At 40.6% G+C, this 21585-nt stretch overlaps 1 protein-coding gene across 1 annotated transcript in view; it reads left to right on the top strand.

The window, feature by feature from the left end:
* The first annotated feature begins 13183 nt into the window (after nt 1-13183).
* The window catches only part of LOC149451141 (beta-2-glycoprotein 1-like), a 77347-nt gene continuing 68945 nt past the window's right edge, over nt 13184-21585 (top strand). The window contains exon 1 of the mRNA XM_089690978.1: nt 13184-13301. Within this exon, the coding sequence (XP_089547104.1) occupies nt 13211-13301 (91 nt within the window). The 5' untranslated portion in view covers nt 13184-13210. The remainder of the gene's footprint in view (nt 13302-21585) is intronic.

Below are 21585 nucleotides of genomic sequence, written 5' to 3' on the forward strand. Positions count from 1 at the left end.
TTATGGTCCAGTAATCAGACATGGTTAGGTGCTGCAGCTGGTTTTTCACTTTTAAAACATAGAGCGCAAGTTTCTCTCATTTTAATTTCAATACTGAAGAATGTGCCTTAAAAAATACATAACTTAATGTTTATGCAGATAAAGTTACTGGGAGATGTACTGTGAGACTGGAGAATGCTGATGTCTGAATCTCAAATACAAGGGAGCGATTTACTAAAACTGGAGCACTCAGAATTTGGTGCAGCTGTGCATGGGTAAGCAATCAGTTTCCAACTTCAGCTTGTTCAATTAAGCATTGACTATAAAACCTGGAAGATTATTTGTTTGCATGCAGAGCTGCACCAGATTTTGCTCTCTCCAGCTTTAAAATATGTTGTTGTGGCAGGCGCAGCACCCTTTGGTGGCTAGTGCGCTGTGGCATTAGAAAAATTATGCAATTGCTGTTTCTTTGTTTGATTAGACTGACTTTACTCTGTAATTCCTCCAATGCCGCTCTATGGATGCAGTAGGTTTAAAGAGCACACCGAATACTTTAGTTAACTTCTTTAATAACTTCAATCTTCTTCATATAACTGCTTACAATGGCTTATTTCTTTCATATTACAGTGGTTTAATTCGTATTACATTGGGTTGATTCGATAGCTTATCTCGATAGGTTCAATAGATTTGATAAATTCGTTCTGTATATTTCGATAGATTGATAAATTCACTTGGATATATAAATTTGTTCAATTTGGTAGATTGTATCGATTACACTGTTCAACAGGTAAAAAGTTTTGGGCATAAAATTAGCTAATCTTACATAATTTTGGGGTGCTGAAAACGAAAATGACCCTAAAAAATGTTGATTGGCTCTAGTTTCCATGATATATTCACCCATCTAATGACGTAAGCCATTCAAAATTATGATGCAACTTCAGCTGCATATTGCGCAATTGATACTGGTGACCAATAGAAAATTGCATGTATACTGAGATGATGCAATATTAGCCTTTAATTGCATCACTTCACTGCATAAAAGCTGCAGTATCTGTAGCTGATTGTAGTTCGACAGCGTCTTTACATTTCGTTTTATGCTTATATAGGCTACTCAGTAATGCCTCGAACTTGTGTGAATAAAGCAGATAATTTCTGCTATATCTGCGGTGAAATAACTTTTATCTCACAAAAAAGGAGGATAACAGGAATGATTAAGAAAGCCTACAACTTGTATTTTGGCTGCAAGATAGAAGACCAGGACAAGAGCTAGGCACCACATATATGCTGCAATTCTTATGGGACGGCACTGGAGCAATGGTTGAATGGAAAAAAGGCATCTATGCCTTTCGCTGTGCCAATGATTTGGAGAGAGCCAACAGATCATGTTAGTAATTGTTACTTTTGTATGGTGCCTCCAATTGTAAAAGGGCTAAATAAGAAGAAAATGTTATCTGTGCACTATCCAAATATTCTATCGGCAATACGTCCAGTTCCTCATGGAGAGGGGCTACCAATTCCTAAAGCACCAGAATCCTTCGTGGTTGAGTCAAGTGAGGAAGAACCTGAAGTGTGTAGTCACGTGCAGTTGTAAGAGATAGCCCTTTCCACGAATACAAGAGAAAAGCCAAGAGAAGCAAAACCGACACAAACTGAAGACAAAACTAGTGAGAATCCTAAGTATTAAAATGATTCAACTTAGCTTATGGCTATAATTTTTCTTGGTAATCCTATGCAATATATTATGCCATTTAGGCTTTGTTATGTAGTCAATATTACTTGCTTTATATTTGTGGAAAGACATCTATCTATATAATTATTGTGCATTATGTAGTCATTACGCCTATAGTAGAAAACTTTCCGTTTACAGAAAAACTAGAGCCAATTGACAAATTTCATTGTTATATTTGAACTCAGAATGTGAAATTCATTAAGAAATGGATCCTTTTGTTTCCAAAACTGGCAAAAAATAAAAATTTGTTGAACAGTGTTATGATTACTCTACAGTGACTTGATTCGTAAGTTCGGTGGAACTACAAGTAAACACATACAACAGTTTTTAGACACAGATCTACCTGCACTGTTAAACAATAGAGGAACACACAAGTGCATTAAATACCTATTTGGCCTTCTCTACTTCCATGGAGCTTCTCTGATTGGAACTTTGTCTGTTTCCTCCTCTGTCTGGTGAGCATGTGTCTCTAGAAAATCCTAGCAGGGAGTTTTACACAGGCACAAATGTGAAACTGACTGGGATTGGTTAAGGCTCTGTACAGTATGAGGCTGTCTGTGATTGGCTCACCTTTAACTAACTCTTAAAGGCATATTTTCCTTTTCTGCTTCTGCTAACACAATGAATATATAAATGTCATATAACAATCAAAGACATAAATTACAGCAATGATTCTGCTTTTGGCTTTAACATATACACATATATACTGTACTGAGGTTATTGGCAGGTTTGGTATACACATATATGTGAACCATATTAACAACCTAGGACTGGTCTTAGCTGGCCAGCTACACTCCCACCAAAATTACCTATACTTCTATGTTCTCAGTAATAGGATTCGAACATGAATTTGTGGAATTTTCCATCAGTTTCTCAACTCTCAAGCAGAACAACTAACTTTTGTATTGGACGTTCCAACTTGAGTGGAGTTGTGAGATGTTTTCCCTTTTTGTCCAGTTTTGAGTCTCCCATTTGTAACAAAACTCTTCTTACTAGTCCTTCTTCATCCTTTCGAGCTTCTAGGACTTTGGCCAATTTCCATTGACTTCTAGGTAAGTCGTCTTCCTTTACTAACACTATGTCATCAACATGAACATTTCTTCTAGGCGTTTGCCATTTACTTCTTAGTATGAGATGAGCTAAGTACTCCTTGCTCCATCTATTCCAAAACTGCTCTGATAGATATTGAACTCTTCGCCATCTTTTCCTTGCGTATAAATCCTCTTTGGTGAAGTTGCCAGGCGGTGGCTGTATGTAATCAGACTTAAGGTGAAGTAGATGGTTGGGAGTTAGAGGTTCCAAGCTTGTTGGGTTGTTGATGTTGTTGACTGTAAGTGGACGACTGTTAACAATAGACATTACTTCATAGAATAGTGTCCTAAGTGAAGCATCATCTAATCTTCCGGCGTTCTTTTTCAAAACTGAACTTATACGTTTCTTACAGTTCTGATTTGCCTCTCCCAGACTCCGCCTGTATGGCTTGCATGTGGAGCATTCATGTGAAAATCACACTGTTTCTCTAACAAGTACTCAGTTACTTTTTCTTTATCAATCACTTTTAGAGCCTTGTTCAATTCATTCTTTGCTCCAACAAAATTAGATCCTTGGTCAGATCTAAGTTCTCTGACAGTACCTCTAATGACTATGAAACATCTTAAGGCGTTGATAAAGGCGTCGGTTGACATATCTTCCAACATTTCCAGGTGAATAGCTCTGGAGCTTAGACGTGTAAATATCAGTCCATATCTCTTGTACTCCTTGCGGTTTTGTTTGGTGATAAATGGGCCGAAGCAATCCATTCCGCTATAAAGAAATGGTGGTGATGGGTTTACACGATCAGCTGGTAGATCAGCCATTCTTTGTTCTTCTGTAGGTCTACGTGTCTTTCTACAGATTACACATTTACTTATGTACTTCGCTATAACTTTGCTTCCTTTCACTATCCAGTAACCACCTTCTCTCAAACAGCTTTGAGTAAAGCTTCTTCCTTGATGCAAGGATTTGCTGTGGTAGTGATTGATAATCAATCTTGTGAAGGTAGAATTTTTGGGTAGAATTGCTGGATGCTTAACTCTGTTAGGTAGCGATGCATTTTCCAGCCTCCCTCCCACCTTCAGTATACCATCCTGCAGAATAAGATTAAGCTTGTACAATGGGTGGTTGTTTGGAAGTCTCTCAGGTTCTTGACTAAGTCTCTTCAATTCTTCACTATAGAATCTTTGATGAATGAGTCTTATAACCGTTTCTTCAGCTTTCACTCTTTCCTCTACATTCAACGATTCTTTCTTTCTGATTCCTTTTGCTAAGCGTTGAATTCGAGCTACTATGTTTATGACTGTATTCCACTTTGAACATCTGGCTAGTTGTTCAAGTATGTCATCTTGACACTTGGCAGCAGTGCTCAAAGTTTGAACTACCTTTACTTCTGGATCACCCATAGACAGTTCTGTATAACCTTCACTGGGTTTGATTTCCCTTTCCCAAAGGAACTCTGGACCGGTGAACCAGTTTGAATTCTTCAATTCTGTAACATTTAGGCCTCTTGAAGCATGTTTTGCTTTGTGTCAACATAGTGCCAATGTTCTGGATTCATTGCTTTTCAAATTTTTTTAACTCTGTTAGCGACAAAGGTGTGGAATCTTCGAGCTTCATTGTTTATGTAACCTAGGACAACTTGTGAGTCTGTCCAAAAATGCTCTTCATCTATTTTCAGTTCCAATTCTTCTCTCAGAAACTGACTTACTGATGCTGAAACGACGGCTGCTGTTAGTTCGAGTCTTGGTATTGTCTGAATATTGTTAGGTGCGACTCTGGCCTTTCCCATAACTAGGGCACAGTGTATCTTTTCTTCTCCTATTACTCTGATGTAGGAGCACTGACCATAACCATGACTACTGGCATCTGAAAAGTGATGAAGTTCTATTTTCTTGTACTTTCCGAAATCAGGAGGTACAAAACATCTGGGTATCCGAATTTCTTTCAAATTTTGCAAGTCTCTTATCCAACTCTCCCACCTTGGCCTCAAGCCTGCAGGTATGGGTTGGTCCCATCCCAACTTCTGTCTGCATAATTCTTGCAGTATTTCTTTTGCTCTGAGGATTACTGGTGATAGGAATCCCAACGGATCATATATTGAGGCTACTGTGGAAAGAATGGTACGTCTAGTTGGAACTTTCTCTTCCATGGATATTTCAAAGAAAGAATTGTCATTTTCTACATTCCATCCCAATCCGAGTACATTCTGAACTGGAAGAGGATCATAGTTAAGATCCACATTCTTTATTGTTGATGCACGTTCGGAGTCACTGATGGATTCTAGTACCTCTCTGTCGTTTGAGATGAATTTGTGAAGACGCAGGTTTGCCTTTGCGCATAACTCTTGGCTCTCTCTCACCAACTGAATTGCCGATTCTGAGGATTCTAGGCTTATAAGACCATCATCTACATAAAAGTTTTTCTTCAAAAAATTTGCTGCTGATGGACAATCCTTTTCATTCTGATTGGCCAGATACTTCATACCATAATTGGCACAACCTGGGGATGATGCTGCTCCAAACAAGTGTACTTTCATCCTGTATTCCGCTGGCTCTGTATCTGTATCCCCGTCTTCCCACCATAGGAACCTCAGGAAGTCTCTATCTTCTTCCTTCACATGAAATTGGTGGAACATCTTTTCAATGTCGCACGACTGCTATGGGATACTTTCTGAATCTACAGAGTACTCCAGGTACAGTGTTTGTAAGATCTGGTCCCTTTAGTAGATGATCGTTCAATGCAACATCATTGTACCTTGCTGAGCAATCAAAAACTACTCTGATCTTATCTGGTTTCTTTGGGTGATAGACACCTTGATGTGGGATGTACCACACTTCTCCATTTTTAGTCTGACCATCAACTTTCTCTGCATGCCCTTCTTTGAGGATTTTTTTCATGAATTTCAAATAATCGTCTTTGAGTTTGGGATCTCTTCCCATCCTTTTCTTTAAGCTTTTCAATCTTGCCAGGGCAAGATCTCTGCTATTTGGCAGATGAGGTCGTTCTCTAAAAGGTAGGGGCATTTCAAGATGACCTTGTTGATTTTGCTGAATATTATCTTCTAGAACTTGTACAAACTTTATGTCCTCTTGGGATACACTCTTTTCATTACAACTTACGTCTGCAAAGTCGGATTCTAGGATTTTGAGTACTTTCGCTGGACTTACAGTTGGTAACTCTTGGACAGATATTCTATGACACAATCCTGTCACCTGTCCTGAATCTGCAATCTGTCGTTTTCCTCCAACAACACCCCATCCTAGATCAGTCTGGACTGCGTAGGGTTCACCCTTTCCTCCTGCGATTATCTTTCGGGGCACCAAGGCCTCGGGACAGTCGTAGCCTATCAACAGTCCAACACCAAATTCCTTCAGCGGGGACATTTCATGAGATATGACAGATAGGTGTTCCCATTTGTTGGCTGTTTCACAGGTATGTATGCGATCTCGATCCAGAGGTATGTCATCTTTTGTATAAGCTGGAGGTAGATCTAATATGCAGTTTGAGTGGAGTCCTCTAACTCTCAGTCCTTTGACTCTTTGACTGTTCACCAATGTGCCTCTTCCTGTCATTGTGGTGAGTTTGAGTTTCACTGGTTCTGTGGCCACTTGTAATTTCTTGCAGATTTCTTGATCAATGAAGGTGACGTCACTCTGGGCATCCAGTAGCGCATAGGCGTATACCTTCTTGTTCTTCCTTTTAGGATTTGAAATACACACTGGTACAACCATTGGCGTGCCATTGATTTCTCTTTCTCTCACTCTGCAAGAGAATACTGTTGCTTTATTTTCTTCCTCAGTGTCCTTGGGCATTAAGGGTTTCTCTTTCTTTGGACGTTCTTCATGTAGTGGTGTAGGATGATGTCCTTTACAAACACTGCAAGTGGCCTTTTTCTTGCATTCTTTAGTAATATGGCCTTTTCTTAAACATCCAAAACACAGCTGATTATCAAACACAAACTTCTTCTTTTCATCTGGAGACCTTTCCTTCAGTTGTTGGCACTTGTGTATGGAGTGATTCTCTTCACAGAACATACACTTGAAGGTAGTCTGAAGACTTGTCGGTACAAACTCTTTACTGATCCCAGTAATGACGTTGAACTTGCTCTCATGGGCATCTGGACCTTTAGTAGCTGTGTTGGTTGCAAAGCTAGTTGCTCTTGCGCGTCTTATTTCTCTTGTAGGCCTTTCTTCTATGGGTTTTAAGACATAAGATGCTGTTACTGGATTACACGCTATTCGTGCTTCCTTATTGACAAATTCAGAGAACTCTTTGAAACTTGGGAAGTTTTTGCCGTGATCTAACTGTTCAGTCACATAGCGATTCCATCCAGAAGCCACTTGTTCTGGTAGCTTGGCTAGCATCCTGTGGTTTTCTAGATAGTCGTTCAATACTTCTAGTCCTTGAACATGTGGGATAGCATTGCTGCATGCTTGCAGGAAGTCGCCATACTCTTGGAGCTTGAAGTGTTCTTTAGGACCTATTTTGGGCCAGTTTATCAACTTCTCTCTGAAAGCTCTTTGCACTAAGAAAGGATGACCATATCTTGCATTTAATTTTTCCCAAGCTTGCTTGTAGACTTCTTCATCTTTCCTATAGAAGTTACCTTCAAGAACCCTTTTTGCTTCTCCGCCAGTATACCGCTGGAGGTAGAATAACTTGTCCACTGGATGGGAGCAATGATGTTCAATGATCATTTCAAAACTTGCCTTCCACTCTATAAACTTCAGCACGTTTCCGGAGAATACAGTAGGTTCCGGAACAGGAAGTCTAGTGAGAAATCTCTGAGGTTTCGCCGGGTCAACAGTTGTCACATCCTCGTGACCACTGCCATGACATATGGGAGTTGAATTATCTGGTTCTCTTTTTCCTCTTGGTTCTGAATCAGGCGAGTCTCTCTTCTTTTCTCTCTGAGCAGGGATGGAAGGACTGTGACTTATTTCTTCACTACATGCTGGAGATTTCCTTTCATTTTCCTGGGCGTAAGGAAGATCGTAGCAGTCAGCTTCTCCACTTAGTACTGATTTGGATCTATGACTACCCTGATTCGTATCCTCTTCGTGCACTCTGAGTCTGGCTTCTATAATCTTAACTTCCTTCTGCCTTTCCAGACTTTTCATTTCAGCTTCCATTTTATGGTGCTGAGCTTCCAATTTATGACGCTGGGCTTCCATTTCCTGGCACTGAGCCTCAATGGCAGATTCCATCTCAACTTCTGCTCTTTTGGCAGCGAGTTGTTCAGCTAATTCCTTTATTTTGGCTGACGTACTTGAGAACTCTGTTATGTGGCTGGCGCTTCTGCTAGTGATGGAAGTCAGACTTGAGATTGTGGTTCCTCCTAAGGACCTAGTATAGTCTTTCATGAAGAGCTCATTCATTCCCTTTCGTGCCTTGACTTCATCATAATTTGCTGCAGATGATAGTTCTCTCATAAGCTTCACTAAATCCCTAGTGACTGCGGTACATGTATCCATGTTCCTTACAATATCCTGGGAGGGTGTCAAGGACGACCGCAAGTTGACATATGCTGTCATAAGCTCTGACTCAGAATCTTCTACTGTCTCTATTATTTAACTCAAATTCTCCTTTATGTTTTCTTGTTTTAGCTTTCTGCGAATGTCTATGATGTATACTTTCCATCTCTCATAAATTCGGGCGAACCTTTTTTCTTTCAGTGCTGCCTCTTGCTCCAAATTTTCTAGCACCTTTTGGGTCAGTTTTCTGTCCCGTGATGAACGTCTTAACTCACCTGTTTGAGCTATATTTGTTTGGGGCGAGACTACCGTTACATTGCACCTTTCAGATTCAGACAGGTTCTCTTGTTCTTCACCTTCTACCATATCTATCGTAATGAGGGGTTCAGTGAGCGCTAACTAATACAGCAGCTGATACACTAAAAAGGAAAAACCATAAACCTTCAAATTGACAATATAACATAAATAGTGCAGCGCTAGATGATATATGACTGCACCAGTATTTATAAGGTGGTGCAAAATCCCTTGAATTAATATCAAATAGTGTAGGCCACATATATTGTATGTGACCTTCCCAAAAAGTGAAAAAATGAAGTAATGACGTGTACCCCACACGGCTTCACTTCACAATAGAAACGCACAATATGAATGCACAGTAAAAAGATAGTCCAATAATAGTCTAGTAATCAAAAAAAAAAAAATCACAGATAGGTGTATTTTGATAAGATCCCTGTGACGCATATAGTCCGGCGTTGTGCAGAAAAAGTGAATAAATTGCGCACTCACCAGAAGCACAATTTAATTGTGCGTTTATATCTCATACACCAAGGATCACTCCAGCTGTAGATGGAAGGAAGCTCTGAACAGGTGATTCCGTGATGGGGGGTACCACATCTGGGGGTCCCTTATGGTAGACCTGGCTCCAAACAGGATCAGCTGAATGCTACTCTGGGCCCTGGGGTAGTCACCTGGTGGTCCAGCTGGTATAGCAGAGTGGCCGCCGGACCTCCTTGATCCGGCGGCTTGATGTCACGGCTAGCAGGGGCTCCTCCTTGACGCGCGTTTCGTATCACACGTACATCATCAGAAGGGATAAGAGCCAATCCCTTCTGATGATGTACGTGTGATACGAAACGCGCGTCAAGGAGGAGCCCCTGCTAGCCGTGACGTCAAGCCGCCGGATCAAGGAGGTCCGGCGGCCACTCTCCTATACCAGCTGGACCACCAGGTGACTACCCCAGGGCCCAGAGTAGCATTCAGCTTATCCTGTTTGGATCCAGGTCTACCATAAGGGACCCCCAGATGTGGTACCCCCCATCACGGAATCACCTGTTCAGAGCTTCCTTCCATCTACAGCTGGAGTGATCCTTGGTGTATGAGATATAAACGCACAATTAAATTGTGCTTCCGGTGAGTGCGCAATTTATTCAATTTTTCTGCACAACGCCGGACTATATGCGTCACAGGGATCTTATCAAAATACACCTATCTGTGATTTTTTTTTTTTGATTACTAGACTATTATTGGACTATCTTTTTACTGTATATTCATATTGTGCGTTTCTATTGTGAAGTGAAGCCGTGTGGGGTACACGTCATTACTTCATTTTTTCACTTTTTGGGAAGGTCACATACAATATATGTGGCCTACACTATTTGATATTAATTCAAGGGATTTTGCACCACCTTATAAATACTGGTGCAGTCATATATCATCTAGCGCTACACTATTTATGTTATATTACCATATCTATCATTGCATCCGCTAACAGTGGGGTGGCAATGCTAGGCTCAGCCATTTCTGAATGCTATAACAATTAATATGAATAATAAGGACCTGTCACTTTAAATGCAATACTAACAAATGCAAGAATAAATGACTTTCACTTTACATGTAATAGCACCAAAATGCAGGCAATAAATGACTTTCACTTTAAATACTTCAGAGTCATATACTAGAACTGTCTCTCTTTTATTAAAAGTCTGTATTCTCTTGAGCACAAAAATGTCTCTTGCAGAAACCTATGTGCATAAGTGAGTAATAAAGGAAAGCTCTGACCTTAATTGGAAAACAGGATACCGTGATCTGAAGGTTGCAGAAACAAATGTCAGTCTTAAAGGAGACTTTTCTTGATGCGGTGACTTGTTGCGATGCTCTGCGGTGACTTGCGATGCTCTGCTGTGACTTTGCGATGCTCTGCGGTGACTATATGATGCTCTGCAGTGACTTGCGATGCTCTGCGTGAACTCTCTGAATGCAACACGTGGTCTCTTGATGGATAGTGGTGCGGGCACGCTAGCTCTGGACTCTGGCCCTCCCCCCATGCATCTCTTTCTCTCTCTAGGGGTGCAGGAGGTTTGGCGCTCTTTCTCTGACTGTCTTGCCTTTGCCGTTATGCCACCTTAAGATTCGTCTGCAGTCTGACTAATGCGCACGTGCTATGGCCTGTACTGTTGTTCCGCTGAGGTGTCTCCGCGTGGCAGTATATGCTGGCGCTCTGTTTCTCTAGTGTACTCTTTACTGTGCAAGTTGAGGAGTGCTGTTGCTTGACCTCTGAGGGTAATAGTTCCACTGTGGCAGGCGCAGCACCCTTTGGTGACTAGTGCGCTGTGGCATTAGAAAAATTATGCAATTGCTGTTTCTTTGTTTGATTAGACTGACTTTACTCTGTAATTCCTCCAATGCCGCTCTATGGATGCAGTAGGTTTAAAGAGCACACCGAATACTTTAGTTAACTTCTTTAATAACTTCAATCTTCTTCATATAACTGCTTACAATGGCTTATTTCTTTCATATTACAGTGGTTTAATTCGTATTACATTGGGTTGATTCGATAGCTTATCTCGATAGGTTCAATAGATTTGATAAATTCGTTCTGTATATTTCGATAGATTGATAAATTCACTTGGATATATAAATTTGTTAAATTCGGTAGATTGTATCGATTATGATTACTCTACAGTGACTTGATTCGTAAGTTCGGTGGAACTACAAGTAAACACATTCAACAGTTTTTAGACACAGATCTACCTGCACTGTTAAACAATAGAGGAACACACAAGTGCATTAAATACCTATTTGGCCTTCTCTACTTCCATGGAGCTTCTCTGATTGGAACTTTGTCTGTTTCCTCCTCTGTCTGGTGAGCATGTGTCTCTAGAAAATCCTAGCAGGGAGTTTTACACAGGCACAAATGTGAAACTGGCTGGGATTGGTTAAGGCTCTGTACAGTATGAGGCTGTCTGTGATTGGCTCACCTTTAACTAACTCTTAAAGGCATATTTTCCTTTTCTGCTTCTGCTAACACAATGAATATATAAATGTCATATAACAATCAAAGACATAAATTACAGCAATGATTCTGCTTTTGGCTTTAACATATACACATATATACTGTACTGAGGTTATTGGCAGGTTTGGTATACACATATATGTGAACCATATTAACAACCTAGGACTGGTCTTAGCTGGCCAGCTACAGTTGTTGCATAGGTCCCAACTGTCCCTCCTTTGGAGGGACTGTCCCAATTTTGAGACCAAATCCCTCTATCCCTTGTGCAGCCTCAGTTGTCCCACTTTTTAGTCTGATGTGTACATTGCTATACAAATGTAGTATTTCACTACCATACATATTAAGCTACAATAAACTTTTTATCCAACCTCTATATTACAGCATTTGTTTTTTTAGGAAGCCAATATAAAGTAAAATTAGAAGTCAAAATAGCACTTGTGTGGCTTATCCAACTATTTTCTGCATATTAGATCTTTGTGGTCTTTGTAACCGGGGCTATGGCAAGGACATGTCCTTTGTCTATATACTGTGTGCTAAAAGGTATCCTTCTTTATCATTTCAAAATGCTGTGAGATATTTTATTATATGCAAGTGTTATTAGTCATAACAATTGTTATTCTGAGCTCTCATTGTTTCTCCGTATTGAAAACATCAGTTCTTATAGCAAACCGTGACCTATACAGCTTGGTTAATTGAGCCTCTAATGCATACCTCTTTCTGAGATGGGAATGAGGGACATCTATCAGCAAATGTATGTAGGCATAAGACTCACCCCTTCCATGCCACCTTAAAGGAAAATTAAAAAAAAAAAAGATTGGTTAAATCCACAAGTGCTTTTTCTACCACTACTATTCCTTTATATTGGCTTTTGGAATTTACAAATGCAGCAATTTAGAAATTGGATAAAGGTTTAGCACTGTAAAGCACTTTTTGTTAGATAAGTAGTGCCTTGCATATACAGCTATGTAGATTAGTCCAAAATGAGGCGGAGAAAGGGACAGAGGGACTTTGTTCCGAATGAAGGATAGTCCCTCGAAATCAGGGAAAGTTGGGAGTTTTGCTAATGAATGGTGTAACTACTGTAACCAGGGGCAGACTGACAACTCATGGGGCCCCTGGGCAATAGGGGATCATGGGGCCACTGTGTCCTTGCCCACACTCAAAAAGGCCTATACAAAAGGTACCAGGGGCATTTCATGGGGCCCCCTACTGACCCCGGGCCCTCAGTGCTTTAATGGTCAGTCCGCCCGTGACTGTAACTACCATGAATGCAGAACTGTTACTTCACCTAGGCCTACAAGTCTGCATGGAGTCAGTTTTGTATGTAAAATGAATATATGTCTTGCAAATGGTGCTTCTGACTTCAGATTGTAGGTGTTAAAGTGATCGGTGATGGGGTCCACTGGTCCATACCACAAAGACCACACAGTCTGGAAAATATAAATCCTCAGATTAACTTCCCTTCATATATTTTTTATGTAGACTTTCTGACATTGTACTGTTCTTTTTTATCTTTATTCGTTAAAAAAACTCTGTGGGGGAAGTCAAAGATCAACAAGAAGATAAGTGTCCACAGTCAACACAGCCTTTGGCATAGTTTATGTTCTCTTTCATTCTAGTTACTGGTTAATCAGTAACATTTCTAATTTATATAGAGGGAACAGATTTGTGAGATATGATCTAGTGCAGCTTGACATTTGGATGTTCTCAGTTCCAAAAATGGTTTGGAAATTATATTCTACAGTGGCAATCTTGCTGATCCTTAATGTGCCTGCTGTCTTCAGTGATCAAGGTATAGTATGGTCCAGAAATGTAACTAAGGGTGTGCAGAAGTGTGGGTATAAGATAGAGGGCTCACAAAAGAAAAATTATGCTTGTTAATGTGGCGGACAGGTGACTCTAGCCGTTATATTTCACCCAGACTGACACTTTTTTGGATAAAACAACATGCTATGGCCCACATGGAAGAAAAATATATTTGAAATATATTTTAAAAATATTTTTCCCAAATATATTGTCATATATTTGAAATGTTACAATTTTGGCCATATTCAATATATTTCAAAATATATTTCAATAAATATATATATACTGCATATTGAAATGCGTTTTTATTACAAAATATATGAAAAATATTTTTAAAAATACAGTTCAAATATACTTTAAAAATACAAATCTACATTTTTGGAATGCATTTACAAATATATGCAAAAATATATGTTAAAATGACTTTTTTATATGTTAAAAAAAATCTGAAGAATATATTTAAAAAAATATATTTTTAAAAATATATATTTTTTTTAAATATATGCTTAAGATTTTTTTTAACATATTTGTACATATATTTGTAAATACATCCCAAAAATGTAGATTTGTATTTTTAAACACACACAGTATATTTGAAATTTATTTTTAAAAATTTGTCATGTATTTTGTAATAAAAACACATTTCAACATACAGTGTGTGTGTGTATAAATATATATATATATATATACATATATATATATATATATATTGAATATGGTCAAAATTGTAGCATTTCAAATATATGTCAATATATTTGGGAAGAATATTTGTAAAATATATTTCAAATATATTTTTTTTCCATATGGGGGGACACTGAATATTAAAATGTAGTATAAGTTTTCAGATTTTGGTTGCCAATCGGCACACATTTTTTGTATCGTTTTCTGATATAGCTGTTTTGAACAATATCTTTTCTGTTTCCTGTATTTATTGATGTATACTCAGACAGTTTAAATTACAAGAAATCCACTGGTCACATTACAGCTTTGCTAAGTGTAAGGGTACAACAATGCTGTAATCATAAGACCCCTTAAATATGTTACCCTATAATCCATGTGCACATCCAGTGGACAGTGCTTGGCAGGCCAGCTCTCATTAAGACTAGTTACAACAAATGTTGAACATGGAATGATACCTTCATTCAAGTCTGTATCACCCTAGTGGGCATGTCTGTTACATCAGTTGCAAAGGCTCCCCAGTCCATAACCATGGTACAGTCAAAAAAAAAAATGAAAGTCTACCTCTACATACTGTATGTCAAGAGTATTGTGCCTCTGTTTAGTGCAGCCTATATTTTGATCAATGGGAGGACCTATATTGGAGATACATATAGCACTGAGTTCATTGCCAGTAAGCTTCCATAAAAGTTACCACTTTTGGCAAGTCTGGATATTCATGTTTTTTCAAATTCTTAAATTGCCATTAAATCCCAATTTTTTAAATCTGTATTTTTTTATATTTATGATCTCTTCCTGTGAAGCTTTCCATCCTTCAACTGTTTTAGTGTCAAATACCCGTTTGGTCATGCCATTTCCTGCTACTTCGCTACCGTGAGTGGGAACTGTATAACAGTCAATCCTCTGGCTGTTGGATTGCCAATCTCAGTGCACATGCTCCGAATAATCCCTGTTTGGAATCCTTTCACGTCCTCACTTGGCCTCTGAAAGCCTCCCCACGTGACCCAGCTTGAGGGGTGGCACCAGTAGGGAAAATGACATCCCAGTCCCCTTGTCTCTGTCCCACGTGATCAGCTGTGGATGTATGATGGCAGATTTTCTCCCCTGCTAGTTTCCCCACATGACACACTTCTATAGGCTTGCAGGGCAGGCGAGTATGAGACAGTCAGCAAGAAAATATTACTTTAAATTTGATTACAGTTTATGGTTCATATTTTAAGTAGTGGTTCACATAATGTTTATTTACTCTTTTATTTTATATTGGAATGCATTTTTGTTAATCCCATGTAACCACAACAGTGCCTGGTAGCAGAACCTGATATGATGAGGAACCTCTGACTCGGGGCCCCTGATAGTGTGAACAGAAGGCTCAGGAGTGCAGAGTGGCATGAGCGCCTGTAAGCTTTACTATCAGCAGGACAGGGGTCCATGCCGGGCAGGTGAAGTCATCAGTGACCTTCAGTGAAGCAGGCAAGCTGGGAGGCAGCCGGTAGCCAGCAGACAGGTATTGGCACAAGCAAGCAGACAAGGCATGTGCTGGTAGCAGACTGTAGATCAACAGGCACAGCAGGGTGGTAGGCAGATACTGGTGACCCCCTAGAAGAGTAGCAGAGTCAGGCAGGCCAGGTCATACATTGGCAGGACTGATCAGGTACTGGGGCACAGGCAGGAGCATGGTCAGGGTACATGCCAGGTCTTGAACCGAATAGTGAAGCAGAAGCAAATAGAGCAGGCAGAAGCAGTGGTCAGAGGTGAAGCTGAGGTTGGTGCAGGAAGAATTCAGAGAGTAGTCAGGACAAGCTGGGTCAACAACTGGAGTCAGAATACAGGATCACAGGTTCTTAGGATACACAGGAGGCTGCAGACAAAGCAGCACTGGTCTTGAGCACTGGCACAGTTTAAATAGCCCATTTGCTGCCAACATCTGTCACGAGTGCACATGAGCACACCAATGCACACATAGATTGGCATGGGTGTAAGCACCATTGTGTGTGCATATGCACGAGTGCATGTCCCCAACTTCTATGTACACAAGAAGAAACATGGATTAGCCTGTGAAGATGCTACTCCCAAATCTCACAGTGCAGGCCTACTCATCTCACTCTATTCTATCCCCTAGCAGTGCCTTGGCAGCCTTCCAGCCTTCTGACCTTCCTTCTGGAAGGAAGAGCAGGGGAAGTTGAGCATGCAATAAGATAACAACGTCATTGCTTCTGATGTAAACTTTGAGGAGGAATTGTTCCAAAATACTACCAGCTAGAGAGATCAGTGAGTTATAGTTCATTCACTATGTCAAGAAAATAACACAAAATAAATATAACACGCAGTTGGGGTAGTTTTCTCCCTTTTGATCACTCTAGCACATGTTCTTCCACAAATATTTTTTCTATACATACCATTCTTCCTAGGTTTCATGTGAGCAGTCATGTAATCTCTTGGGACCCTCGTCAGTGGTTGATCTTCTGTGCTGCAAATATGGTTGCTCATATAGTGATGTTGTGTAGTGTTTTCAGCCAAGAACCAGACAAAGTGTTGTTCACTTGACTTTTACTGACTGTATGCAAGATAGAAAGGTACAAAGATATACATTTACTGATCACTTTATTAGGTACACCTGTTCAATTGCTTGGTAACACAAATTGCTAATCAGCCGATCACATGGCAGCAACTCAGTGTATTTTGGCATCTAGATGTGGTGAAGGCAACTTGCTGGAGTCCAAATCAAGCATCAGAATGGGGAATAAAGGGGATTTAAGCAACTTTGAACGTATCATGGTTGTTGGTGTCAGACGGGCTGGACTATGTATTTCAAAAACTGCTGATCTACTGAGATTTTCATGCGCAGATATCTCTAGGATTTACAGAGAATTGTCCGAAAAAGAGAAAATATCCAGTGAGCTTCAGTTATGTGGATGAAAAAGCCTTGTTGATGTCAGAGGAGAATGGGTAGACTGGTTCCGCTGCTGTATGCAGATGGTAGAGTCAGAATTTGGCATAAGCAACATAAAAGCATGGATCCATCCTGCCTTGTATCAATGGTTCAGGCTGGTGGTGGTATTGGTGTGGGGAATATTTTCTTGGCAGAGGAGAATGGGCAGACTGGTTTGAAATGATAGAAAGGCAACAGTAATTCAAATAACCACTCGTTACAATCAAGGTATGCAGAATACCATCTCTGAATGCACAGCACATCAAACCTTGAAGCAGATGGACTACAGCAGCAGAAGACCACACCGGGTGCCACTCCTGTCAGCTAAGAACAGGAAACGGAGGCTACAATCTCACAAGCTCACCAAAATTGGACAATAGAAGATTGGAAAAACATTTCCTGGTCTGATGAGTCTCGCTTTCCCTAGAGATGGTTGTGTGTGAAAATCCCAGTAGATCAGCAGTTTTTGAAATATTCAGACCAGCCCATCTGGTGCCAACAACCATGTCACGTTCAAAGTCACTTAAATCCTCTTTCGTCCCCATTCTGATGCTCAGTTTGAACTTCAGCAAGTCGTCTTCACCACTTCTACATGCCTAAATGCTTTCAGTTGCTGCCATGTGATTAGTTTGTGTTAACAAGCAATTGAACAGGTGTGCCAAATAAAGTGGCCGGTGAGCATATAACCGTAATAAATGGAGAGATATAGAAGGGGGTATCCAAACAGAGTAACAGGAATACTAGCGAAAATTCTTACATTTGCCCACTGGGTGGCGACACAACATAACCAGGACTATGGCGCAGGAAAAGAGTCACTGGCAAATAAACTATGGGCACATGAACTGAATCTCACAATAAACAAGCAGAAAACATTACAAAGTTCAGTGAAGGTTCTTCCATATTACAGAAGTGGCCTCTAATATGAAAAAATGTTTACTTGCAGCTGTAGGGTGGCTCATAGGTGTTGATCTGGCACCTACCCTGGATAACAGGTACCTACTGGTGTGCACTCAACTGTCAGCTACTTGGGATATTCAATAAAGGAAATTGCAAGTAGAGTTTGTATGGTCACTGTATAGTCCTGCCCACTTCGCAATGCTGATACCTTCTTGTTGTTCAGCAAATGTGGGTGGCTCAGGACCAGTGTTGTATTTAGGTTTGTGCCGCCCTAGGCAACACAAAATTAGGCTCCCGCTCCACGGAGAGACCATGACACTGACCAACACCCCCCTCTCCAACAAAGAGAGCCTGACGTTGACCAACAACACCTCAGACCCCCAACCCACCCGAGAGAGCCTTCCACTACCACCACTCCCCCATACACTGGCAAACCCCCACCCCTGCGAGACAGAAGACACTCATCTTCACAGCTTTGGACATCCCCGGGAACAAGAGTCAGACTCTGCATACACCATAAAGCAGCCTGCAGCCTCTCTCTGATCTCACCTGGTCCCATGCTGCATGTGTCCCTTCTTCCATCCCTTCTTTTGGGGGGCGGCGCTGCCCCTTGAAAAATGCTGCTTCCCCTATGAAAGATGCCACTGCCCCCCTGAAATATGCCACCCTAGGCAAATGCCTTGTTTGCCTTGTGGTAAATACACCTCTGCTCAGGACGCAGTAAAGGGTTTGGTCTACATGGTCTCTGCAATTGAATTTTTAGGGCACTCCAGAATGTCAGGCTTTTCTGCAGAAATACTGCTTATGTGTGTAGGCGTCTGCCCGTGCCTGCCATCTAGCACATGAACTAACTTAACTCAATGGAACAACCCAAAGGATGCTTTAAAAAAATGAATTCAAATTATACCTAATTACATTTTACTCTCCTATCAGGTTTCCTTGCTAATTGGGAAGTAAGCAGGATCCCTGGGGAACAACTGTCAAAACAGTCAAAACACAGGGAACAATGGGAAAGTGACTTGCTGGGTCCTCTGCTTACACCACTGAGCACATTGCCAGGACTAGTTATGATGGCTAATATGGCAAGTGCTGTGCAGTATTATCTGGCACCATTGCTTCTGGTTTGCAAATGTATGATTTTCTTGCTAGGGAAATGTCAGTGCTTGTAAAAAGATTTATTATGCAAAGCTCTGTATGGAAGAAAAAACAACCACACATCTGGCAAGCACTGTTTTATATATACAGTATAACTAGTCTAAGAGAAGCATGTAGATTGAAGCTCAAACAGCAAATATTGAGGTGCCATGAAAAATCATGTATTCACACAGAACCTCAGTGCACCTTTCATCCGCTGCATGTCAGCCGCATATTACAGGATTGTTGTGGCGGGTGTGATTTTCATGCACACCCAGATTTGTACATTGCATTCACATTCAGTAAAGTAAAAAGCTGTACACAATTTCAATGTAAGTGCAGCTCTAAAGCATAAGTGACAAGTAAAATCATGAAGTGCTTATGTGAATAGAAGTGTATCATACAATATTCAAGTGGCATATATCTAATAAACATCTCAAATCATATAAAATTATAGGATCATAAAAGTTCTAAAAATCTGAACTTAAATAGTAAATATAAATAGTCCGTGGCACTACAGGTCACAGAAGTGTCAAATGACGTCACGCCGCCGCTGCCGGAGCTCGGAGCGGCAGTCATTTTGGTATGCTTTTATGAATCATTTGTAGAATCATAAGCACTTTATGATTCTACTTGTCACTTATGCTTTAACTGTGCACTTACATTGAAATTGACTACTGTGGGTTTGTTACTTTGCCTTTTTGTGCTAGCAGCTACCTTATCTGCGCTCGCCTTATATCTTGTGTTATAAAAAGCTGTACAGCTGAGCTGATTGCTCATGTGGACTATCTAAACACAGTAGTTTGAGGAAATGAAAACTGCAGCATCTTTAATTGTCCTCTCACATACTGTAAAGATCAGCTTTGGCATATAAATCCTAATTTCACAAATAAATGCCAGATCTATATTTATCACTCTATCGGTTTGCAGTTATAGGCAACACAATCCAATCAAAACTGTTCTGGGGGCCAAGTGTAGAATGCATACGTGTGATAAGCAGGCTACAGAATGGAGGATGCCCCCGAAGAATATTGGGCAGGAAGATATACAGTATGTTACCAGGACACTAAACTTGCTTTGATACTCAACTTATGGGGAAAGCGTGACACAAACAGTACTGTCATTCTTCATTCTCCCTCCTAGATGAGTGAAGGATTGAGCCCCATACAGGGAGACTCTACAACCAAAGGATTGTTCTTGCTGAGCTGATACTACTCCATAAATGTTAACAGTGCTTCTGACAAATGTCAGAATTGGCAGATGGCTAGTATAACCCTGCTTCCAGTTATCCTTTCTTCTTGTTAACAACAAGCAAACAGAATATTGGTTAAAGTGAATCTGTCTACAAGAAAAGTAGCCAAAAAAGCTGTCTCTGCAAAGAAACAGAGTATGTACATTTCTACCTGTGCCCCCATATCCACTAATTCATGGCAGTAAGTGCTAAATGTAACGTAATGCCTAGTACACACAAGCAGAAAATCAGCTTTCGAAACGATCGTACGATACTCTGATTGTTAGTACACAGCTTTCGAGAGCCAACCTCTTGCCATCCGCCCTATAGCAGAAGTACTGCTACAGGGCGGTATGGCTGTGCAAAAGCATGTATATATACATGAATTGCATTTCCGGGTAGAGGGCATGCGCTATTGGCGGCTGGCGATTCCCAGCCACCACTCGGTGATCATTGATGAAGCTGACAGGGGAGAGACCTGTGTGTAAACAACACAGGTCTCCCTCCTGTCAGCATGGAAATGCCGCTTTGTATCTCTGCACAGCAGAGAGGTACAAAGCAGCATGTCTCCCAAGTAAAACCGCACACAATGTAGAACACGTGCAGCACACAGTTAACCCTTTGATCGCCCCAGATGTTAACCCCTTCTTGCCCAGTGTCATTATTACAGTGTCAGTGCTTTTTATTAGCACTGTTGACTGTATTAGTGTCACTGGGGATGTTAGTGGCAGTTAGTCAGTTCCCACCCAGTGTCAGAATGCCCACCATATTCGCACAGTCCCACTATAAGTTGCTAATCGCCGCCATTACTAGTATAATAAAAGAAAAAGAAAAATTCCAGTATATATACACACCACCATTCATTATTATTATTATACAGTATTTATAAAGTGCCAATAGTTCGCTCAGCGCTGTACATTACAAAGGGGGACAGAACATGTGACAGAACAATACAATGCAAAACATGAGGGGATTGAGGGCCCTGCTCTTTCGAGCTTACAATCTAGGAACATTCATAGACATTTATAGACATTATGGTGTGCGTTTATGAACCAGCGGTAATTGATCGCTGCTCAGTTCTCCGGAATTCTCAGAGAACACAGTTCTCCTGTGAATGCCTTTTATGAAGAGGTGTAGATCAGTTCTCCAAACGAAGGGAGAACGATCTACAAATGCTGGAAAACGGCTGCTTTTACTATAATCTTGCAAGATTACAGTAAAAGATCAGTTTACTAAGCAGAGGTAAATTATCTCTGCTTAGTTTGCGGTTCCTCCGATTCTCCAGCTCTGGGCTGGAGAATCTGGAGGGAGAACACAGATCGCCAGTGAAGGGCTGAACATGTTCTCCGCTCATCTCCTGAGTGTCATAAACTGTGAATAACCAGAGAATAGCTGTGATCC

The sequence above is a fragment of the Staurois parvus genome, unplaced genomic scaffold (genome assembly GCF_062004578.1).
Source record: "Staurois parvus isolate SC_StPar_1 unplaced genomic scaffold, SC_StPar_1.0 ptg000548l, whole genome shotgun sequence".
Taxonomy (NCBI): Eukaryota; Metazoa; Chordata; class Amphibia; order Anura; family Ranidae; genus Staurois; species Staurois parvus.